This window comes from Nelumbo nucifera, chromosome 5, assembly GCF_055504915.1.
Source record: "Nelumbo nucifera cultivar China Antique chromosome 5, China Antique-T2T, whole genome shotgun sequence".
Taxonomy (NCBI): Eukaryota; Viridiplantae; Streptophyta; class Magnoliopsida; order Proteales; family Nelumbonaceae; genus Nelumbo; species Nelumbo nucifera.
The window spans coordinates 41016098-41035494 of NC_142653.1; the positions used below are offsets into that span (position 1 = coordinate 41016098).

Sequence of the window (19397 nt, forward strand, 5' to 3'; positions counted from 1 at the left end):
TCACATCTTCGAATACCCAGACCATCGAATGCGCACCGGAGATCCTTCGGTACACCAGCTCTGCAACACCAGATCGATGGTGGGCACGGATGGACCAGTTCGCGTGATATCCACGCCTTCCGAGCTAAAGCAAGCGTGATATCCACGCCTTTTCGAAGGAGATGTTGCACTGTTCAACATCGCTTTTGCTTCCTGTCCAACATATACAACAACACCAATTACCCATTCAGTATTCTTCAGCTCACGCAAAATGATGTTTGACTGGCTGAGGGGAAGCCTCTGTTCATTGAATTCCATGTTACCTGCAAACTCATAAATATTTCTATTTGTCTGTTCACATCTGATAAGCCCTGAAATTATCTTCCCTTCAAAAACCGATGAAGCTGTTTCCTGCCGAGCATACCGTGTCTTCAAGTTTGATTCACCATCCAGGTTCATTGTCTGGATGTATGCTATTCCATTAGGATCACTTGTCCCCAACAAAACCATGTCACAAGGAATTGTTTCATCTGCTATGATCTTTACAACCTCACCAGCTCGTATCTTTTTCCATTTCTTCATTCGAAATTTACCGGATTGAAGCACTAGGGCTTCTCGGTTGTTCTCCTTCTTATCTGATCTATGTCTTCACCAATCTTCATAGCCATCTTTAATAGCTGTGACACAAAGCACAAAGAACAGAGGAAAAAGAGACTGTTCCGCCAAAAACAGCAAGAGGCGGGAGATGATTCAAAGCAGCGATAGCTAGGAAGTACAAGTAAGCAACTCGATGGAATTGAATGAATAAATTCTTGGGGAGGAATGTGATAATGGAGTACTTGCTGGTTTTGATTTCATTCCCTGTGAATTCATACCTATCATTCGTCCTTCTTGGATCATTAATATAAATCAGTCATGGATTATCCGCTGATAATAAATTATCTTCCAATTGCAAACTTCTATGGCGGATCCACTGAGATTTGTTCGACTTGTCTTTCTCCAAAGATGCTCTAGAAATCTTCGAGCATTGTAGGATTCTGCTGCAACTCCATAATACCCCAGGATACCAATTGTCCTCCTTGTGCAGTGCCTCCAACAAAAACAATTGAAAAAACTGAGACTTGGAAGACTCTGGAACCTCTTTCTATTGTAACAAAAGAATCAGAGTGGTGAAGAGACTTCTGGCAAAAATCTCTACCTCCAAGAGAGACGGTATGGTTTCCCTTTAGAAATAAAAAGTGGCTTTGAGCTTCAAACAGAAGGAAACAGGCAGATCAAAGAGCCGATATTCAAAGGGGAAGGCAGCACCACATACAAAATTTCTGGAGCACAAGAAGATGATGGAAGCAATGGCTGGCCGAAAGTCATAAATAGTCCTCCAACAAACGCATTAGAGAAGGTCGAAAGGAAACTCTAAAACCTCTAAAGACCATAACCAGAAATTAGTGGTCCAGGTCGAATTTCTTCCCCTTTTCTCCTCGACCAAAACAAATCTGGCAGATGAACTTGAGCTCGGAAGGTGTGGATGTCACGCGAACTGGAGGGGGGAGTGCACCACCACTTTTCCGTTATGCGTGACGAAGAAGATGAACAGTGTTCAATCTGAATACGGAGTTGCTCAGACAGGGCTATTTTAGTAAAAACATATGTATATTAATTTGTAAAAGGGTAAAATAGGTATTTTCAAAAAAAATGATCATCTCTTTAATGTTTTCTCTTGGTCATCGATAGAAGGGAGGTATTTGTTGAAATTTTCAAAAATAGAGGGGAGGTTTTTGCTAAAATGAAACTATAGGGGTGGTTTTTATGATTGTCAGAACTTTTAGAGGAGGTTTTTGTATTTTATCCTTTAGCTTATTAGAAAAGTGCATCTCATTGGTTCTTTCAAAAATGACATAGAAAAAAATAAATAAAAATTTCAAAAAATGGAGAAAATTTCTTGACGGCTTTGTTTTAATATATATATATATTATTTATTGAATTTAATTATCCATAAAATTATAATTTATAATATTATTACATAATTTCATTATTAATTTTGTAATATACGAAATTATTATTAATTTCAATATTATGTTATAAATACTTTTCTACTTTGAAGAATTTTTTAAATTCATTACATAATTTTGTTATTTTAACTATTTAAAATCTAGTTATGATAAATATTTAAATAACCTATAAAATATTTAAAATCTTTTGTAATTTGAATTTTATTTATTTAAAGCTATTGTATATTATTAATATTTAAAAACTTTTAAATTGATAGTCCAGAAAAACATAATTTAAATTGTTAGTACATAATTTTGTGATATATTTTGTAAAAACTATAAAATTATTTTTTGTGTCTTTAATAAGTATTTTAAATTTATTATATAATTTTGTTAGAATATTTAAATAACTCTTAAATTTTTTTAATCTAAACTTTCTTTAGATAGATATAGATAAAAAGTATGGGAGAGGATAAATAGAAATTAGAGATAATTTAGGAGATAAACTCTCTACTAAATTAGAGATAACTTTGGAAAAAGTAGGGGATAGTGAGGGAGGTAGTTTAGGATAACTTTTAGAAGAAATTATTTAGGTTATTGGGAAAGTGCATCTCATTGGTTGTCTTGAAAATAACATAGAATAAAAAAATAAAAAATTCAAAAAAGAAGAAAATTTCTTGACTGCTTTATATATATATATATATATATATATATATATATATATATATATATATATATGTGTGTGTGTGTGTGTGTGTGTATGTGTATGTATGTATGTATATATACTCCAAGATTTTTAAGATGTTCTTGAATTAGATATTTTGCTTTTGTTCCATAGCTTGGTCGTTGAAGCACACTTTGCAATGGTAAGAAATGACTCAAGCTCGTGCTAAACCTCCTTAAGTTTGACTTTGATTTTGACATTAATCAGAAACCCAATCCAACGTTTAACCCATAAGAGTATATTTGTTCTTGTAACTCCATTAGACATAATGGGTGATGCATCTGGAAGGAAAGGTCTACGTTAGCGTATTCCATCAGATTTAGTATTCTATCTTTATCTCTAGGAGAGATAGTTCTATCAAAACTAGTATCATTATCCCCTTAATTCTAGGAGATATAGTTTCACTCCAATTAGCTATACATATCTTATTTCTTTCCTTTTTGTATTCCAATTTAGGTTGCCGACCTGTTCTCTGGTTGTATCCCTAGCTTTATTATAAATAGGTTGTAACCTATTGAATTCATAATCAAGAGAAATATTATTCCATCAGATTTAGTATTCTATCTTTATCTCTAGGAGAGATAGTTCTATCAAAACTAGTATCATTATCCCATTAATTCTAGGAGATATAGTTCCACTCCAATTAGCTATACATATGTTATTTCTTTCCTTTTTGTATTGCAATTAAGGGGATAATGATACTAGTTTTGATAGAACTATCTCTCCTAGAGATAAAGATAGAATACTAAATCTAATGGAATACGCTAACATTCCCCCTCAAACTCAAGATGGTAATGTATCAGTCATCTGGAGTTTGCCAACTAGAGTACGAAAGTGAAGAGGAGAGTGAGCCTTGGTAAATATATCTGCAGACTGATCCTAGGAAGGGACAGGAATAAGGCGAACAGTACCCTCGAGCAGATGATGACGAATAAAGTGACAATCAGTCTCAATATGCTTAGTGCGCTCATAAAATACATCATTGTGAGCAATCTGTATGGTGCTACGATTGTCACAGTAAAGAGAGGTTGCAGATGAATGAGTAATTCCCATGTCATGGAGTAACCATCGTAACCATAACAACTCGGAGGTAGTGTTAGCAAGAGCTCGATATTCAACTTCAGTACTGGAACGAGAGACAACCGTTATGTCATGGAGTAACCATAACAACTCGGAGGTAGTGTTAGCAAAAGCTCGATATTCAGCTTCAGTACTAGAACGAGAGAACCGTTTGCTTCTTACTACGCTAAGATATAAGAGAATCGCCAAGAAAGAAGCAATAACAAGTAGTGGAGGGTCTATCAGTAGGATCATCGGCCCAATCAACATCAGAATATGCGATCAAATGAAGAGAGGAAGAACTGGAGTAGTGAAGTCCATGAAACAAAGTGCCCTTGACATAACGGATGATACGAAGCACAGTAGCATAATGAGTAGTGCGAGGGGTAGACATGAACTGACTCACAATATGGACAACATACGCAATATCAGGACGAGTAATAGTAAGGTATACAAGACTGCCAACTAGTTGCTAATATAAGGTGCAGTCATTGAGAGGAGTACCATCAGTGGCTAAAAAATGGGCATTAGGCTCAATGGAGTGTTAATAGTTTTAATATCAGTGAGTCTGGCACGAGAAACAAGATCAGTGGCATACTTGGCCTGAGACAGATAATATCCTGATTGGTCGGAGGAGACCTCAATGCCTAAGAAATAATTTAATCGACCAAGATCTTTCATTTCAAACTGTTTGCTGACTGATGGAATACGCTAACAGTCTAAATACTTTTTGAGAAGAGAGGGGAGGTTTAAATCATTTACCCTAATTTTATTTACTATTGGCATATGGAAATTTCTGCTGAAGTACTTGGTCCATGATAGTATAGTCAATCCAACCTAATGCCAACTCAGGGTTTGCATGGTTTTCAAAACTGGATTGGACTGGATAGTCGGCTAGAAAACCGAGAATCGATCATCGATTCCATTTTACCCCAGAACTGTTATTTCCCCAAAAATCATTGATTTGGTCAGTAAACTGTTAACTCAGGCGGTCGAACCATTCAATGATTTGGTTAGTTTTTTTTTTTTTAATTTTTTTTGTTAAAATGAGCCATTCGTTTAATTCGAACGATCAGACCATTCGACCTGAGCCAGACCCCTGACCAATTTGATTTTAAAAACCTTGAAGGTTTGTCTTGAAGCCTCCATCTGCTGCTCTCTAATGCATGAACCAATGCTTATGGCTACCATCACCTGATCTGGATTCAAGTGGCTCATGTACAAGATATTGTAAATGTTGAGATGAAATGGGCTCCTAGAAATAAGACAGTTTCTTTTACCGCAAGTTTCAAGTTCCAATGCACTTGCCACGTGTCAATAATAAACCTTTCCTTAAGGGCAATTTTATGCCAAAAAAATCATAACTTTGAATGGTTAATATTTATTTGGGGAAACATCAATACAAGCTGGGCATGCATGGGGTATAGGTCTGATCGATGTGGACTGGAGGATTGAACACTAGATCATCAGTCCAGATGTCTCCCTATAGAGCAGATGATTCGGACCTGCCTAGTCATCCCATAATGTGCGTGGCAGGAGCAGCATAGGTCGTGTAGGGAACGTCCCCATTTGACCTAATTAGTGAAGGTTACACGTACGTAACAATGGTCCCAATAGTAATGCTTTGTCGCTATGCCACATATATTCTAATTTTAAAAGCATCAACTTATTAAAGTACTTTGTTATTTTTAATTTTTGAGGACTTAACTTAATGGTCCTAAACTACTATTGTATTACTATTTACCAACTTGTTAACTATTGTCCTAGGCCATCCTTGAAGATTGGTTTATTACCACAGTTGACCATAATATATCAACTTAAATCAAAATCCACTGAATAAATTATGTGTTAATGCTACAGGAATTTAGATGGCGTGTAGGAAAATTAGAGCGCTATACAGTAGTTTGCTTGTGAGAACTTCAAAAAATAATGTTGTCACCTAATTAGGAAATACAAAATCCACCTTGTTATTTTTCATCAATGCATACATTAAATTTTGTGTCAATTTTTACTAGTAATAGCATATCACCATCAATTTATGGGCTCTAAAGTAAAATAAGTTTATTATTCATGACATGCATTTTTAGAGACTTGTCATGCAAACAATTTAATATTACTTAAAAGGACTTGGGCCAAAAAAAAAAAGAAAAGAAAACCTGAAAGTGGAATTTCCTTTCCTTGGTTTGTTGCTTGCATGGAACCATTTACATATATTACACAAAAGAACTATTACGAAAGTAAGAAAAACACATATGGCCAATGGTTGCATCCCTACACTAAGTTTCCTTCTAAAAGACAAAAAGATGGTGGTAAGGCACCATTACAATGAGTATCAACATTTGGATTGGTATCACCATCACCATCACTCAATTCAACATCATCTCTATCATAGTCTTCCTTATTCCAGTTAACATTGTCTTCAACAGGCAAGATGAATGAAGCCTACTAAGTTATGATCGTTACACGGATATTGTCTGGTATGCATGATTCAACATCATCAATGGGATCTCGTATGTAAAAAACTTGCTTCACTTGGGTGGCCAACAACATGAAGTTAGGTTCAAACATGTAAACCTAAAGTCATCAACCCTTAATCCTTCAGCAATATCAAGTCAATCACACTTAAACAACAACACATTCAATTGTCCATAATAAATCCAATTCAATGATATTTGTTAAAACACCATAATATGCAACATCTCCTAAAGTTGGGTTTTGGTCTCTTGCACTAGAAAAACTTGATGATTTTACAATCACATCCATACCACTATTTTGAATCCTTCTATTTTCATCATAATACTTGGTGTGAAACTTAAAGCTATTTATACATACTCCTTTCTATCGGTTTGTGGTTGAGCAAACCACTAACCAACCAAATTAAGCTATTTAGTTTCTTTCCTACACAATTGTAAAACCTATACAAGATTAGAAGGGTATTATATATGGAATAGTTCTTAGAGAGCAGAATTACTAAATGCTTACACAAGGAGAAGTTGATAAAATTTATTACTCACATGGTCTTTAAACCATGAAGAAAACTCCCAATTAAGAATCATTTGCAAATTATGTAGTTGAGACCTAGAATGTTATTAGTGAATGGTTCAATTGCATGTACTTATAAGCCAAAGAGTCTAGGACAAAAATTAAACCTTATCTTTACTAAATTATACAAATAACTTACTAGATATAAGGAGCAATTATATCATAATTGGTTAAGACATATAGGTAAGCCTTTATCATTGTGTCTCTATCAAGTTAGAGTGTACTTGTACTACTAACAACATGGCTTATTTGAAAAAGACACTACAGGAAAATGGGGCTATAGCTACGGCACTTTAGCTACGGTCAGAAAAACCGTAACTAAAACATGGGATATAACCACAAATAATTTCATGTTCGTGGCAAAAAGTTGAGCTTTAGCTACGGATAAATTGTCCGTGGTTAAAAGTTATCCTGTCCGTGGCTAAAAGATATTTATAATCACCGTTATAATGTATCCGTGGCTATAAGTTACAAAGCAAAAGTAGCTACGGACAATTTGTCCATGGTTAAAAGTAGCTAAAAGATATTTATAGCTACGGTTATAATGTATCCGTGGCTATAAGTTACAAAGTAGGAGTTGAGCTTTAACTACGGACAATTTGTCCGTGGCTAAAAGTTATTCTGTCTGTGGCTAAAAGATATTTATAGCCACGGTTATAATGTATCCGTGGTTATAAGTTACAAAAAACAAAAATTGAGCTTTAGCTACGGACAATTTGTTCGTGGTTAAAAGTTATTCTATATGTAGCTAAAGAGCTATTTATCACTATAGCCACGGATAACTAAAATTCTGTGGCTATAATTACGAAGTTAATCATCTTTAGCTACAATCATTTTATTCCTAGACCATAAATAATAATCATATAATATTCATTTAAAATATCTATTTATTTATTAATTACTTTTTTATAGTAAATTAGTAATTAAGAATTTATTAAATTAAATGAATATAGTTAATAATTAAAAAATTATTAGCTCATTACTATTGCATAACAATAATAATTAATGATTTCTATTTAATAATAATTAAACTAGAAAATAAATTATTAATAATTTCATAAGTACATTAATAAAAAGAAATTAATTTATAAAATAGAAATAAATAAGTATTAATTATTATTTGATTAGTTAAAACTAATCATCAAAAATTAATTTAATTATTTAAGTAAATTAATAATTAATTAAAAATAATAAACTAAATATGAAAACCGCTAATAATAAATTAATTAATTACCTATGAATGAAAATAATATTGACATTTAAACTAAATTATTTAAATTCATAAGTAAATTATTAATAAAGTAATAGTTATACAATATAGATAAATAATTATTAATTAAATAATAACTAATAATTTATTTAATATATTATTTCAACCACTTTACAATTTTTTTTTCCTCAAAGTGTAATTTTTAACTATTTTAATTTGTGACGATGAAAAGCTAAAATAAAATGTAAATAAATCAATATATATATTCTACATATTTCAAAACAACATTATGTATTCTATATATAAGAAAACTTATAATACTAACCAATGTTTAGAATGTTGGACGAGACCAGCTAGTCAGATTATTGTTAAACCATGACCCAACCCTTAATCAATACGATCATACACCTAACCCTATTTACTCCAAAAAAAAAAATGCCAAAACCATCCACCAAACTGGTCTAACCCAAGAACTAATGAATTGGTCTTGGGTAATTCAGTTTAATTTGTGAAGATGAAAAACTAAAATAAAATGTAAATAAATCAATATATATATTCTACATATTTCAAAACAACATTATATATATATATAAGTTTATAAATACTAATATAAGTGGGTCCCAACCAAACCAAAAAGTGAACCAAACTATATTAAATTCAGTTTGGTTATAATATCTAGTTCGGTTCAATCCGGTTCATAAGAATGGATAAATTGAAATACTAGTTAGGTTCTTAGTTTTTTTTTTTCGAAAATGTTAGGTCCTTAGTTCTAATCGAATTGAATCGAACCAACTAAATGAAAACCATTAGAAATTTGTAGTTAAAAAAATTCATTAAACAACTAGTACAAATCATTAAATAATTAAAAATTTTAAAATATAATTAAATAGTTAATAAAATAATAAAATAAAATATTCAATGAAATTGTTAAATAACTAAATGATAGAATGATCAAATAATTAAATAATTAACACAAACTATTAATTATTGCTGAAATAATATAATAACCATGATAAATGATTAAGCAACTAATAAGACATTAATATAATTAAATGACTAAAGCATTAGTGGCTTTGTGCAATTATATTAAATAAATTTGATTTTTCTTTATAAATGGTTGAGATTGAATGGAAGTAAAAAATTTGAAAGACTGCTAAAATAATTGATGCGAACTCTCTCCCATGCACAACAAACCCTTTCCTTCTCTATTCAGCTTCTCCCATTTGCACTGAAAACGGAGAGGAGAGAGAAAATAACCCCTTCGAAGGTTTCTTCTCATCCTTCATCGAAACCCTGTTTTCGGGTGTTCTTCTTCATCGAGAAATCAGACAAGCTCCATTGGTTGCTCCCTATTTTTTGAGATATTCTTCCTCCATATTCAAGAACGGAAATCCTAGTACAAGTTTCTCGGATTGTTTTCGCTCAAAAGAAAACACATTTTGAGAGTTTCTGACTCCACCGAAGCACCAGTTGGAGATTTTTCCCATCTCCAACGAACCGTAGGCTCTGGCGACACCCTCCTTTTACTCCACTGAAGCACCAGTTAGAAATTACTCAAACACCAAACGAAGTGGCTATCTTCTACTACCTTATATTTTATATTTTATTATTAGTTATTAGTTATAGAAGTAATTTTATTATGTGAAAATTTTCATTTTTAGTATTGTTTTTTATGAGGGCAGTAACATGTGGCATGCCAAGATCGTTGTATGGCATCTCAAGGCTACACAAACAACTGTGGATCCCACTAAGTCAAGGTGGCACACCTCGGAACCTGTCCAAGCAATTCGTACACAACTCAGGCACCTTAGTAGAGTGGCAAGTAGCACCTCATCTAGGACTGACCTGTGGTACCTCATCAGTACCGGTCAAAGTGACATCGGCGTGAGGAGACAGCTTTATTGGTTCGACCAATTGGATTAATGACAATTTGCATAAACTATAGAGTAGAAATGTAAAATGGGTCATGACGAGGTAGCATGGCACGACCCGTGGGTGGTCTGTGCAAAGTGTGGATCATGTCGTGCCGCCCTCCCTTGGGATAACTTGGGGGGGTCGGCCTGGCACGGCTCACAGCCCAAGCCCGTGGGGCCCATGCCGTGTTGTAGGTCGGGCTGGCCCGTGGGCCAAGCCAAGTCGTGGACTAGGCCAAAACTATTTATTTAAAAAATTGAAAAAAAATTTAAAATTTTAATTTTATATGAATTTTGATGTACACAATTGCTTATATATATAATAATTAAATAAATTAGTATAATAAAATTGAAAACAATTGTTTATTTTATTAATATATTATATACTATATTATTATATAATTATAAATTATATAATATTATATATAAATATATAAATAATATATATGGCCCGTGGGTTGGGCCATGCTAGCATGCGGGCTGCGAGCGACATAGTTTGCTCGGTCGTGCCGTGTTGGCCTGGCTCGCAGACCTAAAAACCCAAGCCCAACACGGACCACATGATTGTGCCAGGCTTGGCATGGCCCGAATCCATTTATGTCGGGTTGTGCTGGGCCTGGCATAACCCATGGCCCGGCCCGATTTACACCTCTATTATGGATTCGAAATATCAATGACCCATAAAATCCGAAAAAAAAAAGAATTTGAAGTCCCGTGCGCGCCTTCATACCCATAAAAAACCGAAAAAAGAAAATTTGAAATCCCGCGCCAAAAACCGAATAAAAAAAATTTGAAGTCCCGTGCGCGCGTTTTGAGGTCTCATTCGCCCTAATCGGAAAAATTCGAAGGGAGGCTTCTCTTCTTCCCATTCGAACGAAGACGCGCAGCGGCTGATCAGAGCGGCAGAAATAACCTCCCTCCGGCTTCTCCTCTTCTCTCCGATCTCCGTCTCTCTTCCTCCTCCTTCTTCTTCCCCCATTCCCTCTCTTTTTCTCACACTCAACGCCGTTCTTGACCGCGCCTAGGAGTCTCTCCCGCCGCTGCAACCAGCGGCGAGTTTAAACCCCATCGGCGACAACTGAATCTCTCGTTTCTTCGTACCTCCCTTCCATTTCAATTGTTGACCCCTTAACCTCCCGCTTCTCGTCATCGCCAAAATCCCACCGTATCCCCTGTTTTCTATCTCTTCTATCAGCCAAATAGATCCATCACAACAGCGGTGTGGATACGCATCGTCATCTATCTCCAAAATCTGAACGTGGGAACCAACAGCTGAGTTTCTCCATCACCATGAAGTAGGTTAGAAGTGGTAGACTCCCGATCCCCAATTCCGTTTTCCTAGCCGCTGGAATAGATCTACAGTCATAGCGGCAATTCAGACGTTCCCTCTCCATTTCGATCAAGTTCTCCCATTCAAATAGTGTGTTGCTTCCCGATAGCCATTGTCATTCAAAGAATAGAGACATGTGTCAGTTCTGGAATGCCGCATCATCGTTCGGTTTCAGTTCAAAATCCCGAATCAGGTAAGCTCTAGCCTTGATAATTTCTTTGTTATTTTTGTTAAGACTATTTCTCTTACAGTCATGTAAACTCTCGACGTCAACCCAGCTCGGCTTTTTTTTTCTTCTTCTGCAATTCCCATAGATGTAGCCAGGATCTGTTAATGTATAAAATTTGAACCAGCTACCCCGTCGGTTCTGATTTTGACTTCGTTAGTCTTTATTGCTCATTGCCTCCAAAAAGTTTCTTGATTTTGGATTGAGCTGATAACTGTTTTTAGCGTATTTGGAATGCATCAAGTTATGTTATTTTTAGTAGTGGATGTCTTTGATGTTGGAGAGAAGAGAGACTACAAATCCGCATCTCCAGCTAGTGAATTTTCCTAGTGTTTGAAAAAAAAATACAAAAAATAAATAAAATGATAATGAATAAAGGTTGCATTAGTAAGACAAATAAAAAATGAAAGAGATGAAAGACGGAAGGGAGGAGTGATAACCGAGAGGGAAATAAAATTGGTGCTTCTACGAATCAGACGAATCAGAGGGAAGGGATGAGTTGCCCATTCAGGATATTGAAAAGAATTTATCTTGCATTTTGTCATTGTATATTGCAATTTGTTACTTAGCTTCATCAAAGTAATCAATGTTCTAATTTTATTTTTGGTTTTTCTTTGTAGGTTAAACATGCAATGAGCGACTCTTAAAGCGTGGTTGAAGACAATGGATAATTCTTTTATATTTAAAATTTCTCTTTTTTTAAGGTCATGTAGACTTCAATGCGTATTAAGAGAAATTTGACATTTGTAATACATTTTAAACAATGATGTATTCAAATTATAAATGGCATGTAATTTTTTATTACAATAATATAACCATTTGCTAGAAATTATATAATTTCTATGTGATGTATGAATGAAACATGTATTGCTTTAAAGTGGTGGTTCCAATTGTTATTATTTTTACTACTTTAATTGGAATATAGTCACTATTTTTCAAAAAAAATCTGTAGTTATAGATTAAAGCAATTAGCTACGGTTTTGAAAGAAGTTGTGGTTATAGATTTCAATTTTCAGCCATGGTTTGCTAAAAGCTGTAGCTATAGATTAAAGCAATTAGCTACAGTTTTGTAAGAAACCATGGTTATAGAATGCATCTTTCAACTACGGTTTGTCAAAAAAGATGTAGTTATAGGTTAAGTATTTAGCTTCAGTTTTGGTAAAAAAACTGTGGTTATAAGTTGGTATATTTACCTATGATTTGTAATAAACCATAGCTATAAAAGAAAAGCTTTAGCTACGGTTTTCTAAAAAATTGTGGTTATAGATTTGAATATATAGTTATGGACAATTTAAAATCTGTAGCTATATGCATTTTTTAGCTACGGTTTAGCTTATGGCTAAAGGATCATATGGTTTGCATATGCCCTTTACCTACGGACAGATATTGTAGCTATAGATGGGTTATAACCACGGATTAATTGAATCGTAGTCGTAAGCTATAGCCACGTGAACATAGGCTATGGCTTCTTGTTCGTAGCTAAATCATAGCTACAGGTCTATAGTTATGATTTTTTTGGCCTTTAGCCATGGTTTTGTCTGTAGCTAAAGGTCATATTTCTTGTAATGAGATTTTTGACTTTTTCAATGGGAAAATATGTTCAAAGAATTCTGCATCTCAAGAGTCAATATTTGTGTTGTATTTTACAATATTTTCAATTGTTTTAATATAAGGAATTTGTAAACCACATTGTTTTGTGCATATCCAATAAATACACGACCACAAGTTTTGGGGTCCTAGTTTCTTTATTTTAGGTTTAGGTATTTCAATTTTTATTAAACAACCCAAACTTTTAAATAGTTTAGGTTAATTCCTATTATGCCAAAGTTCAAATAGTATCTGTCATTTTTTCTTATGAAGTATTTTGTTGTATAAATAATAAGTTGTTAGGATTGCTTCTCCTCACAAGTTCAGCGGTACACCTAAACTAATTAACATGGCATTCATCATTTCTTTTAAAGTTTTATTAAGTCTTTATACAACTCAATTTGATTTGGATTGATAAGGGATTGTAGTTTCATGTATAATTCCATTTTCTTCAATGAATTTCTTGATTATTTTTCCATCATATTTAGTTCCTCTATTAGTTTTAAGTCTCTTAATTTTATTTCCTAATTGATTTTCTACTTCAATTTTATAGATTATAAAAGCTCGTTTAACCTTATCTTTTGATCTAAGTAAAAGAACTTTTGCATACCTAGAGAAGTCATTTATGAATGTTAATAATATCTTTTTTCTTCTCTAGTTTCATAAAATTTAAGATCCTCTAAATCACTATGTATAAGTTGCAGCAATTCATATTCTTTTATTTCACTTCTATGTGACTTTTTAGTGAATTTTGCTTGTATACATATTTGACATTTTTCACTTGTAAAATCAATAAGAACATTCAAGACTCCTAATTTACATAACTATTTTATGTAAGGAACACTAAGATGTCTTAATCTAGCATGCCAAACATCAAAAGACTCAATCATATAAGCAAAAGAAAAAAGTAAGAAAGAGGTCTTCAAGTAGGAGAAAAGCATTATATAACATAGGACAAGAGGAGATCAAATTCTTGAAATTTTGAATCTCCCTCCAACAATCTATTTCATCAAAAGAATTTTTCTTTTGGCCAAAAAATGACCACCGGGACCCATGATTGATTACTTTTCATCAAAATTTGTATGTCGGCCCCGCTAATCAAACACTGAGCAAGCAATTTTTTTTTTTTTTGGTATTTATTGGCATTGAACAAGACCGCTGGACAAAAACTACTGGCTAAACTGAAATTTTTTATAGTGATTTAAGTAGTTACCTAAACATACAGGATATATATAGTAATTATCCCTGTACTTTAATACCATCGGCCATGAATATTGTCCATGATTTAGTCTAGATACATGTCAAATTTGATGTGGCTCTTGCTAGGCACTATGTCATGGCCGACTAACATACATGAAACTATAAATTAATCCATGAGAATCATGTAAGGAAATTATAGTTGTAAAGTATTTTATAGTATATTTTTCAAAACGAAAATATTTTATAATTTGTGCATGTCTCTAGCGTGTGTTCCTTTTTCCTGAAATATTATTAAATTACAGGAAAAATGATATTCTAAAAATATTTTTTATTTACAATAATCGATTCTATACCAACCAATATGGTGGCTCTGATAGTAAGTTTTATTGGTTGTAGCTAAGACTTGGGACCAAATCTCGCTGTCACTAGGGTGGGGAAGGGGTTATGTACGTGGTCCATGCAAAAAATAAAAATCCTATATTAAAATATCAAACATTCATACCTCAAAAGAAAACACTGACAAACTTTAATTCTATTTATATGTGTATCAGACACAACACAACAGAAAAACAAAAAAAAAATTACTGTGACACTGTAACTTTCTTTATTACGGTATGAAACAAAAAATGTAGGCCTTGTTTGGCGTAGAGGGTGTACAGGGAACGTAGATACAAATTGTCTCTTTGGCCTTTGGGTGTCTCAGCTCTCATTCATCCATCCTTGTTCAGGAAAAAGGACTGGGGATGGGATGAAGGAATCATATATTTTCTAGTTTTGCAGGAGGATTCGTATTAACTCGTGATGCTGTTCGACTTGCAGCTTTTGGTTGTCTTGAGAGATTTAGGGTTTTCATATAGACTGATTTCGTTTTCATATTACAGTCAAGTCAACCCAATATATATCTAGAAACTGATACAAGCTCATGCCAAATATTTCCTTGGGACTTGGGATCCAACTGATCTCACTCTGTGAAATTACCCAGGAGGTACTTCATTCGCAAATTTCCTCTTAAATCATCCGTATTTGAACCACTGGAGGTGACCTTCTCTCTCTCTCTCTCTCATAATCAAAAGTTCCAAACTAAACTTCTGAAACTGTGTTCTAGAAATGCTACCCATAGCTCATAGCCATCACAGTGATGGAGAGAAGAGTATGCTGGTCCCAGCAGCTGAAACTTCTGAGGATCCATGGTTACCATTTGAAGATGATATGTTTACCGGCCAGGTGGGCTCGAGTTCGTTCCTGCATCAAGAAGATCTAATCATGGTGCAACCATCTCTGGATGAAGGATTGGTTGCAGGTAGCAACAATCAGAATAATAAAGAGAGAGCTGGTAGGATGAGGAGCTTTCAAACTGGAAAGTCATCAGTGGTGCAACCTGGTGCGGATGAGGAGTCGATCATAAAGAAACTCGACCATAATGCAAAGGAGAAGCTACGCAGGGTGAATCTCAATGCCTCCTATTTGGCTCTTCGTACATTGTTACCAGATTCTAGTAGATCAAAGGTTGTCTCGTCATCACTCTTTCTCTCTCAACGCTCATTATGTTGCATTAATATATCGGATTTTGGCTAGATTAGCTGATCCTTGAAGCACCAGCCTATCTGCTCTATGTTGTTTCTAGCTTTCAGGTTTCCTTTTGGATCCAGAAAACAACCCTTACAGATTATTCCATCTGATGCAACTCAATGTTTCACAACCAACTGGATATTTCCAGGTGACCCAATCAGTTATATAGTAAAGAATGTGGAAGACCCAACCTTCAGAGCTCTGGAAGAACTTACCAGCAACCAGTGCAACTGGGTTTGTTGTTGTCAACGCCATCAAGTATTGATTTTCTTTTTTTTCCTTCCTTCCTACCCAACTAAATTTGATCAACCCATTTCTTCCCAAGATTTGGAGGAATGAAGTCTCCATGCCCATCATGTATTGCTGGTATTTAAAACCGGGCATTAATCCTTTTGGTTCATTTCATTCGGTGTAAGAAGATGTTGCAGAAGAAATGTTCGCTATATAATTTATTTGTTTATCATCTTGCAGAAGAAATGGAGCGCTCCTGTTATACTTGGCAAAGTTGTAGAATACATTCCGGAGTTGAAGGCTGAGATTAAGAATCTTACACGGAGCAAGGAACAAATTCTATCCACCGTAGAAAAGAAGCAAATGCCCACCCATGATTCACCTTCGGAATCCAAAATTCCCACAGTTTCAATAACTGAAGTTAGAAAAGGGGAACTGATCGTGCAAATATGCATGAAGAGAGAAAATTCCAGTGTTCTCTCCACTCTACTAGCTAATGCTGAAGGTGAAGGAATGCAAATTGTCAGCACTTCGTCTCTTTCAGTCCCTGATGACAGAGATTGCTACCATCTACATCTTCATGTAACTTTCTCATCTTTTATCTTGACTTTCTCTTTTCTACTCAATTCCCACTTACCCAACCACTAGTCCCACCAGTAGCAGCAGAACAAGTAGTAATAGAAGCTATTAGTCTATGATCAATAAAATCAAACTGGAACAAGAACGAAAATTGATGAAAAGCTGGGGATATCTGGTATTGCATGCCAAGCTATCTGCAGCCCGGTCTAGCTATATCAGTGATGAAGAGATAAATAAATTAAGCATTCACCCAATAAATTGGCTAACTCCAACACAAAATCCACTGGGTTCCCCGTGTTCAATCCGGTATAATATGCAGATTAGTTCCCCATATTGATAACCAATTAAACCTCCCAGAGCAACTGCTCTTAGAGTTGCTCTTAGTTTCTCTGTTCCTACCAATGTGAGTCGGATCTTATATATACTTATTTCTGATCTCCATTGACCAGGTGAATGGAAGTTCGCCAATAGCCGACTATATTGCAGTGTTAAGGGCCAAGCTACTTTCTTGGTTGTGCGGGATCTCATCTATTTTGGATGACAGATACGTGTAAATTGAAAATCCGTGAAGGATGATGGAAATGCTATCTTCCAGTAGAAAAGTATGTGTTTAACCTTATCTTTTGTTCTTTTGGGTATATTAATTGCTCCAATTATATGTCCATGTCTCCGAAGAGACATCTCAATTAATAGTAGCAGAAGGAATGCGGACTGTACATGGTTCGAGGATTGCCTCCATGCACTGAGAATCTGAGATTAGCAAAATTCCACCCTGAAGAAGTAAAGTCAAATTACTATTTTCTCAACTTTTTATTTGATTTCAGTTATTCTTTTATCTTCATAAAATGACTTGGGGATTTCATGGTGAGAAAATTGCGGGTTCATGTGAGACTAATCTATATATACTATTAATAAAAGAGTGAATAACCCCATTTTCTGGATTTTTCATTAGACATTTTTACCCCTTATCTAAGCAACATACAACGGGCATAAAAAATGGCGTATATGTCTTTTACTCTCACTCCAAAAACTGCTCACTTCCCACTAACTAACTGTTCAAAAACTGCCCACTTATAACTGTTCAAAAACTACCCATGAATTGTAAATAGTTGTCTTGGAGATACTGTCACGTGCAAATGCACGTACATGTTTACTAATTCTGATAAATGTCTACAACTCCAGCTCGGGTGATATTATTGCATCAACTTACAACACAACTAGAGGTGTCAATTGGACTACATTTGGTCCAACCCGATCTAGTCCAATGTGAGTCCACTTACAAATGGACTAGACCCAATCCAATCCAAATCTAATACAAACCAAATCCAATCCATTAAAATGTAAATGGATTGAATTGGATCCAATCCAAACCGAATGAAATATCAAGAATTATATATAAAAAAAACATAACATATAAATTTTACAAAAAATATATTAAAATGAAGAAATCTGAAAATTACAAAAATATACCCTTTTGACATTGAAAAAGCACTTTTGTAAAAGGGCTTTCATAAAAGTACTTTGACAAAAATACTTTCATAAAAGTACTTTAACGAAAGTACTTTTATAAAAGTGCTTTCATAAAAGTACTTTCGCATAAGTTCTTTTATAAAACTGCTTCTGTAAAAGTGATTTCATAAAGCACTTTTGTGAAAGTTGTTTTGTAAAAGTACTTTTCATAAAATTACTTTTATAAAAGTGATTTCATAGAAGTACTTTCATAAAAGTGATTTTATGCTGGTTTCTGTTTTGATCGGTTTCAAGTTGGACAAGGGTTTTGGCCTCATGATCGGATTATTGAAAATTTGGTTTAGGTCCAATTCATACCAATAAGAATATGAATCAATTTATTTTGAATTGGCCCAATCCAATAATTATATAAACCGTCCAAATCCGATTTGATAAGGTTTGAATCGGATTAAGTCCAACTCAAAACCAGCCGATTGACACCCCTAAATGCAACAACCAATCTCTAGTACTTGCCTAGGCACAATGCCTTCGTGCTCAATGTCTCTTGGATTTTGAATGAAGTTCCAACTAGCTAGCGAGTACATAGTTTTCTTCTTAAAAGGTAAACTATCCAGGCTGTTTTGGCAGACCCATGTCGAGATAATAAAATAAAGGGGAGAGGTGAAGCTTCACACAGAGGACTTTCATGTGGGTCTAGGTCCTCCATAACTTGGCTTCTGTTTTAACTTTGACATAAACTTTTGTCAATTATCCAATTAAGGAGAGTCAAACCATGTGGATTGTAGGCTTCTGGCATGTGTATGCAAGTCAGGCCCACCAGCAGGTTGGGGGGACACGAATCTAACTTTCCATGAGCTATTCAAGCTCGACTCATGATCTCAATTTGTCATGATCTAAACTGAGGTTCAAACCAAGTTCGAGCCTAGTTTATAGGTTCGTTTAGTTGAACTAAGTTCAAGCCCAATAAAGCTTGACTTTTGAGGTATATATAAAACTTTTTATATGTATAGTTTTAATTTTTATAGGAAGCTTGGCTCATAGTTGAGTCCAAAATTACAAGCTTTTGAGTCGAGCTGAATTTGAGCTCAAATCTCTAGCTGGAATCAAGATTGAGGCTCATAATTTTTTGGCGAGCTGAACTCAAATAACTAGATATTCAATTATCAGAAAGTTAGGTAATTGAAGTCACCCCTAACCCGATCCAAGTTGATGAACCCCAACCTAACCCTGTTGTATTGGGTAGGCAGTTTTGTACTTTTGTGGTTAGCCTAATCTCTTAACTTGTTTATA

The 19397-nt window shown here is 34.5% G+C and overlaps 1 protein-coding gene, 1 long non-coding RNA gene and 1 pseudogene across 2 annotated transcripts; 2 read left to right on the top strand and 1 right to left on the bottom strand.

Annotated features, from left to right (window-relative positions):
- LOC148791444 (phospholipid-transporting ATPase 1 pseudogene) lies at positions 1–561 on the bottom strand (annotated as a pseudogene).
- A 10132-nt stretch (positions 562–10693) lies between these two features.
- Positions 10694–12314, top strand: LOC148791445 (uncharacterized). The gene is made up of 2 exons (XR_016076701.1): positions 10694–11438; positions 12092–12314. It is a non-coding gene; the product is annotated as an uncharacterized LOC148791445 (long non-coding RNA).
- A 3051-nt stretch (positions 12315–15365) lies between these two features.
- LOC109114029 (transcription factor bHLH160-like) lies at positions 15366–17191 on the top strand. Its single transcript, XM_019196030.1, has 3 exons — positions 15366–15764; positions 16299–16640; positions 17087–17191. Exons 1-3 carry the CDS (start codon positions 15366–15368, stop codon positions 17189–17191), a joined length of 846 nt encoding a protein of 281 aa, XP_019051575.1.
- The last annotated feature ends 2206 nt before the right edge of the window (positions 17192–19397 follow it).

Coding starts and splice junctions, on each gene's coding strand:
- LOC109114029 (XM_019196030.1), top strand. CDS start 15,366: ATGCTACCCATAGCTCATAGCCATCACAGTGATGGAGAGAAGAGTATG. Junction 15,765..16,298: donor CAGATTCTAGTAGATCAAAG/GTTGTCTCGTCA, acceptor ATCATCTTGCAG/AAGAAATGGAGCGCTCCTGT. Junction 16,641..17,086: donor GCTACCATCTACATCTTCAT/GTAACTTTCTCA, acceptor TCCATTGACCAG/GTGAATGGAAGTTCGCCAAT.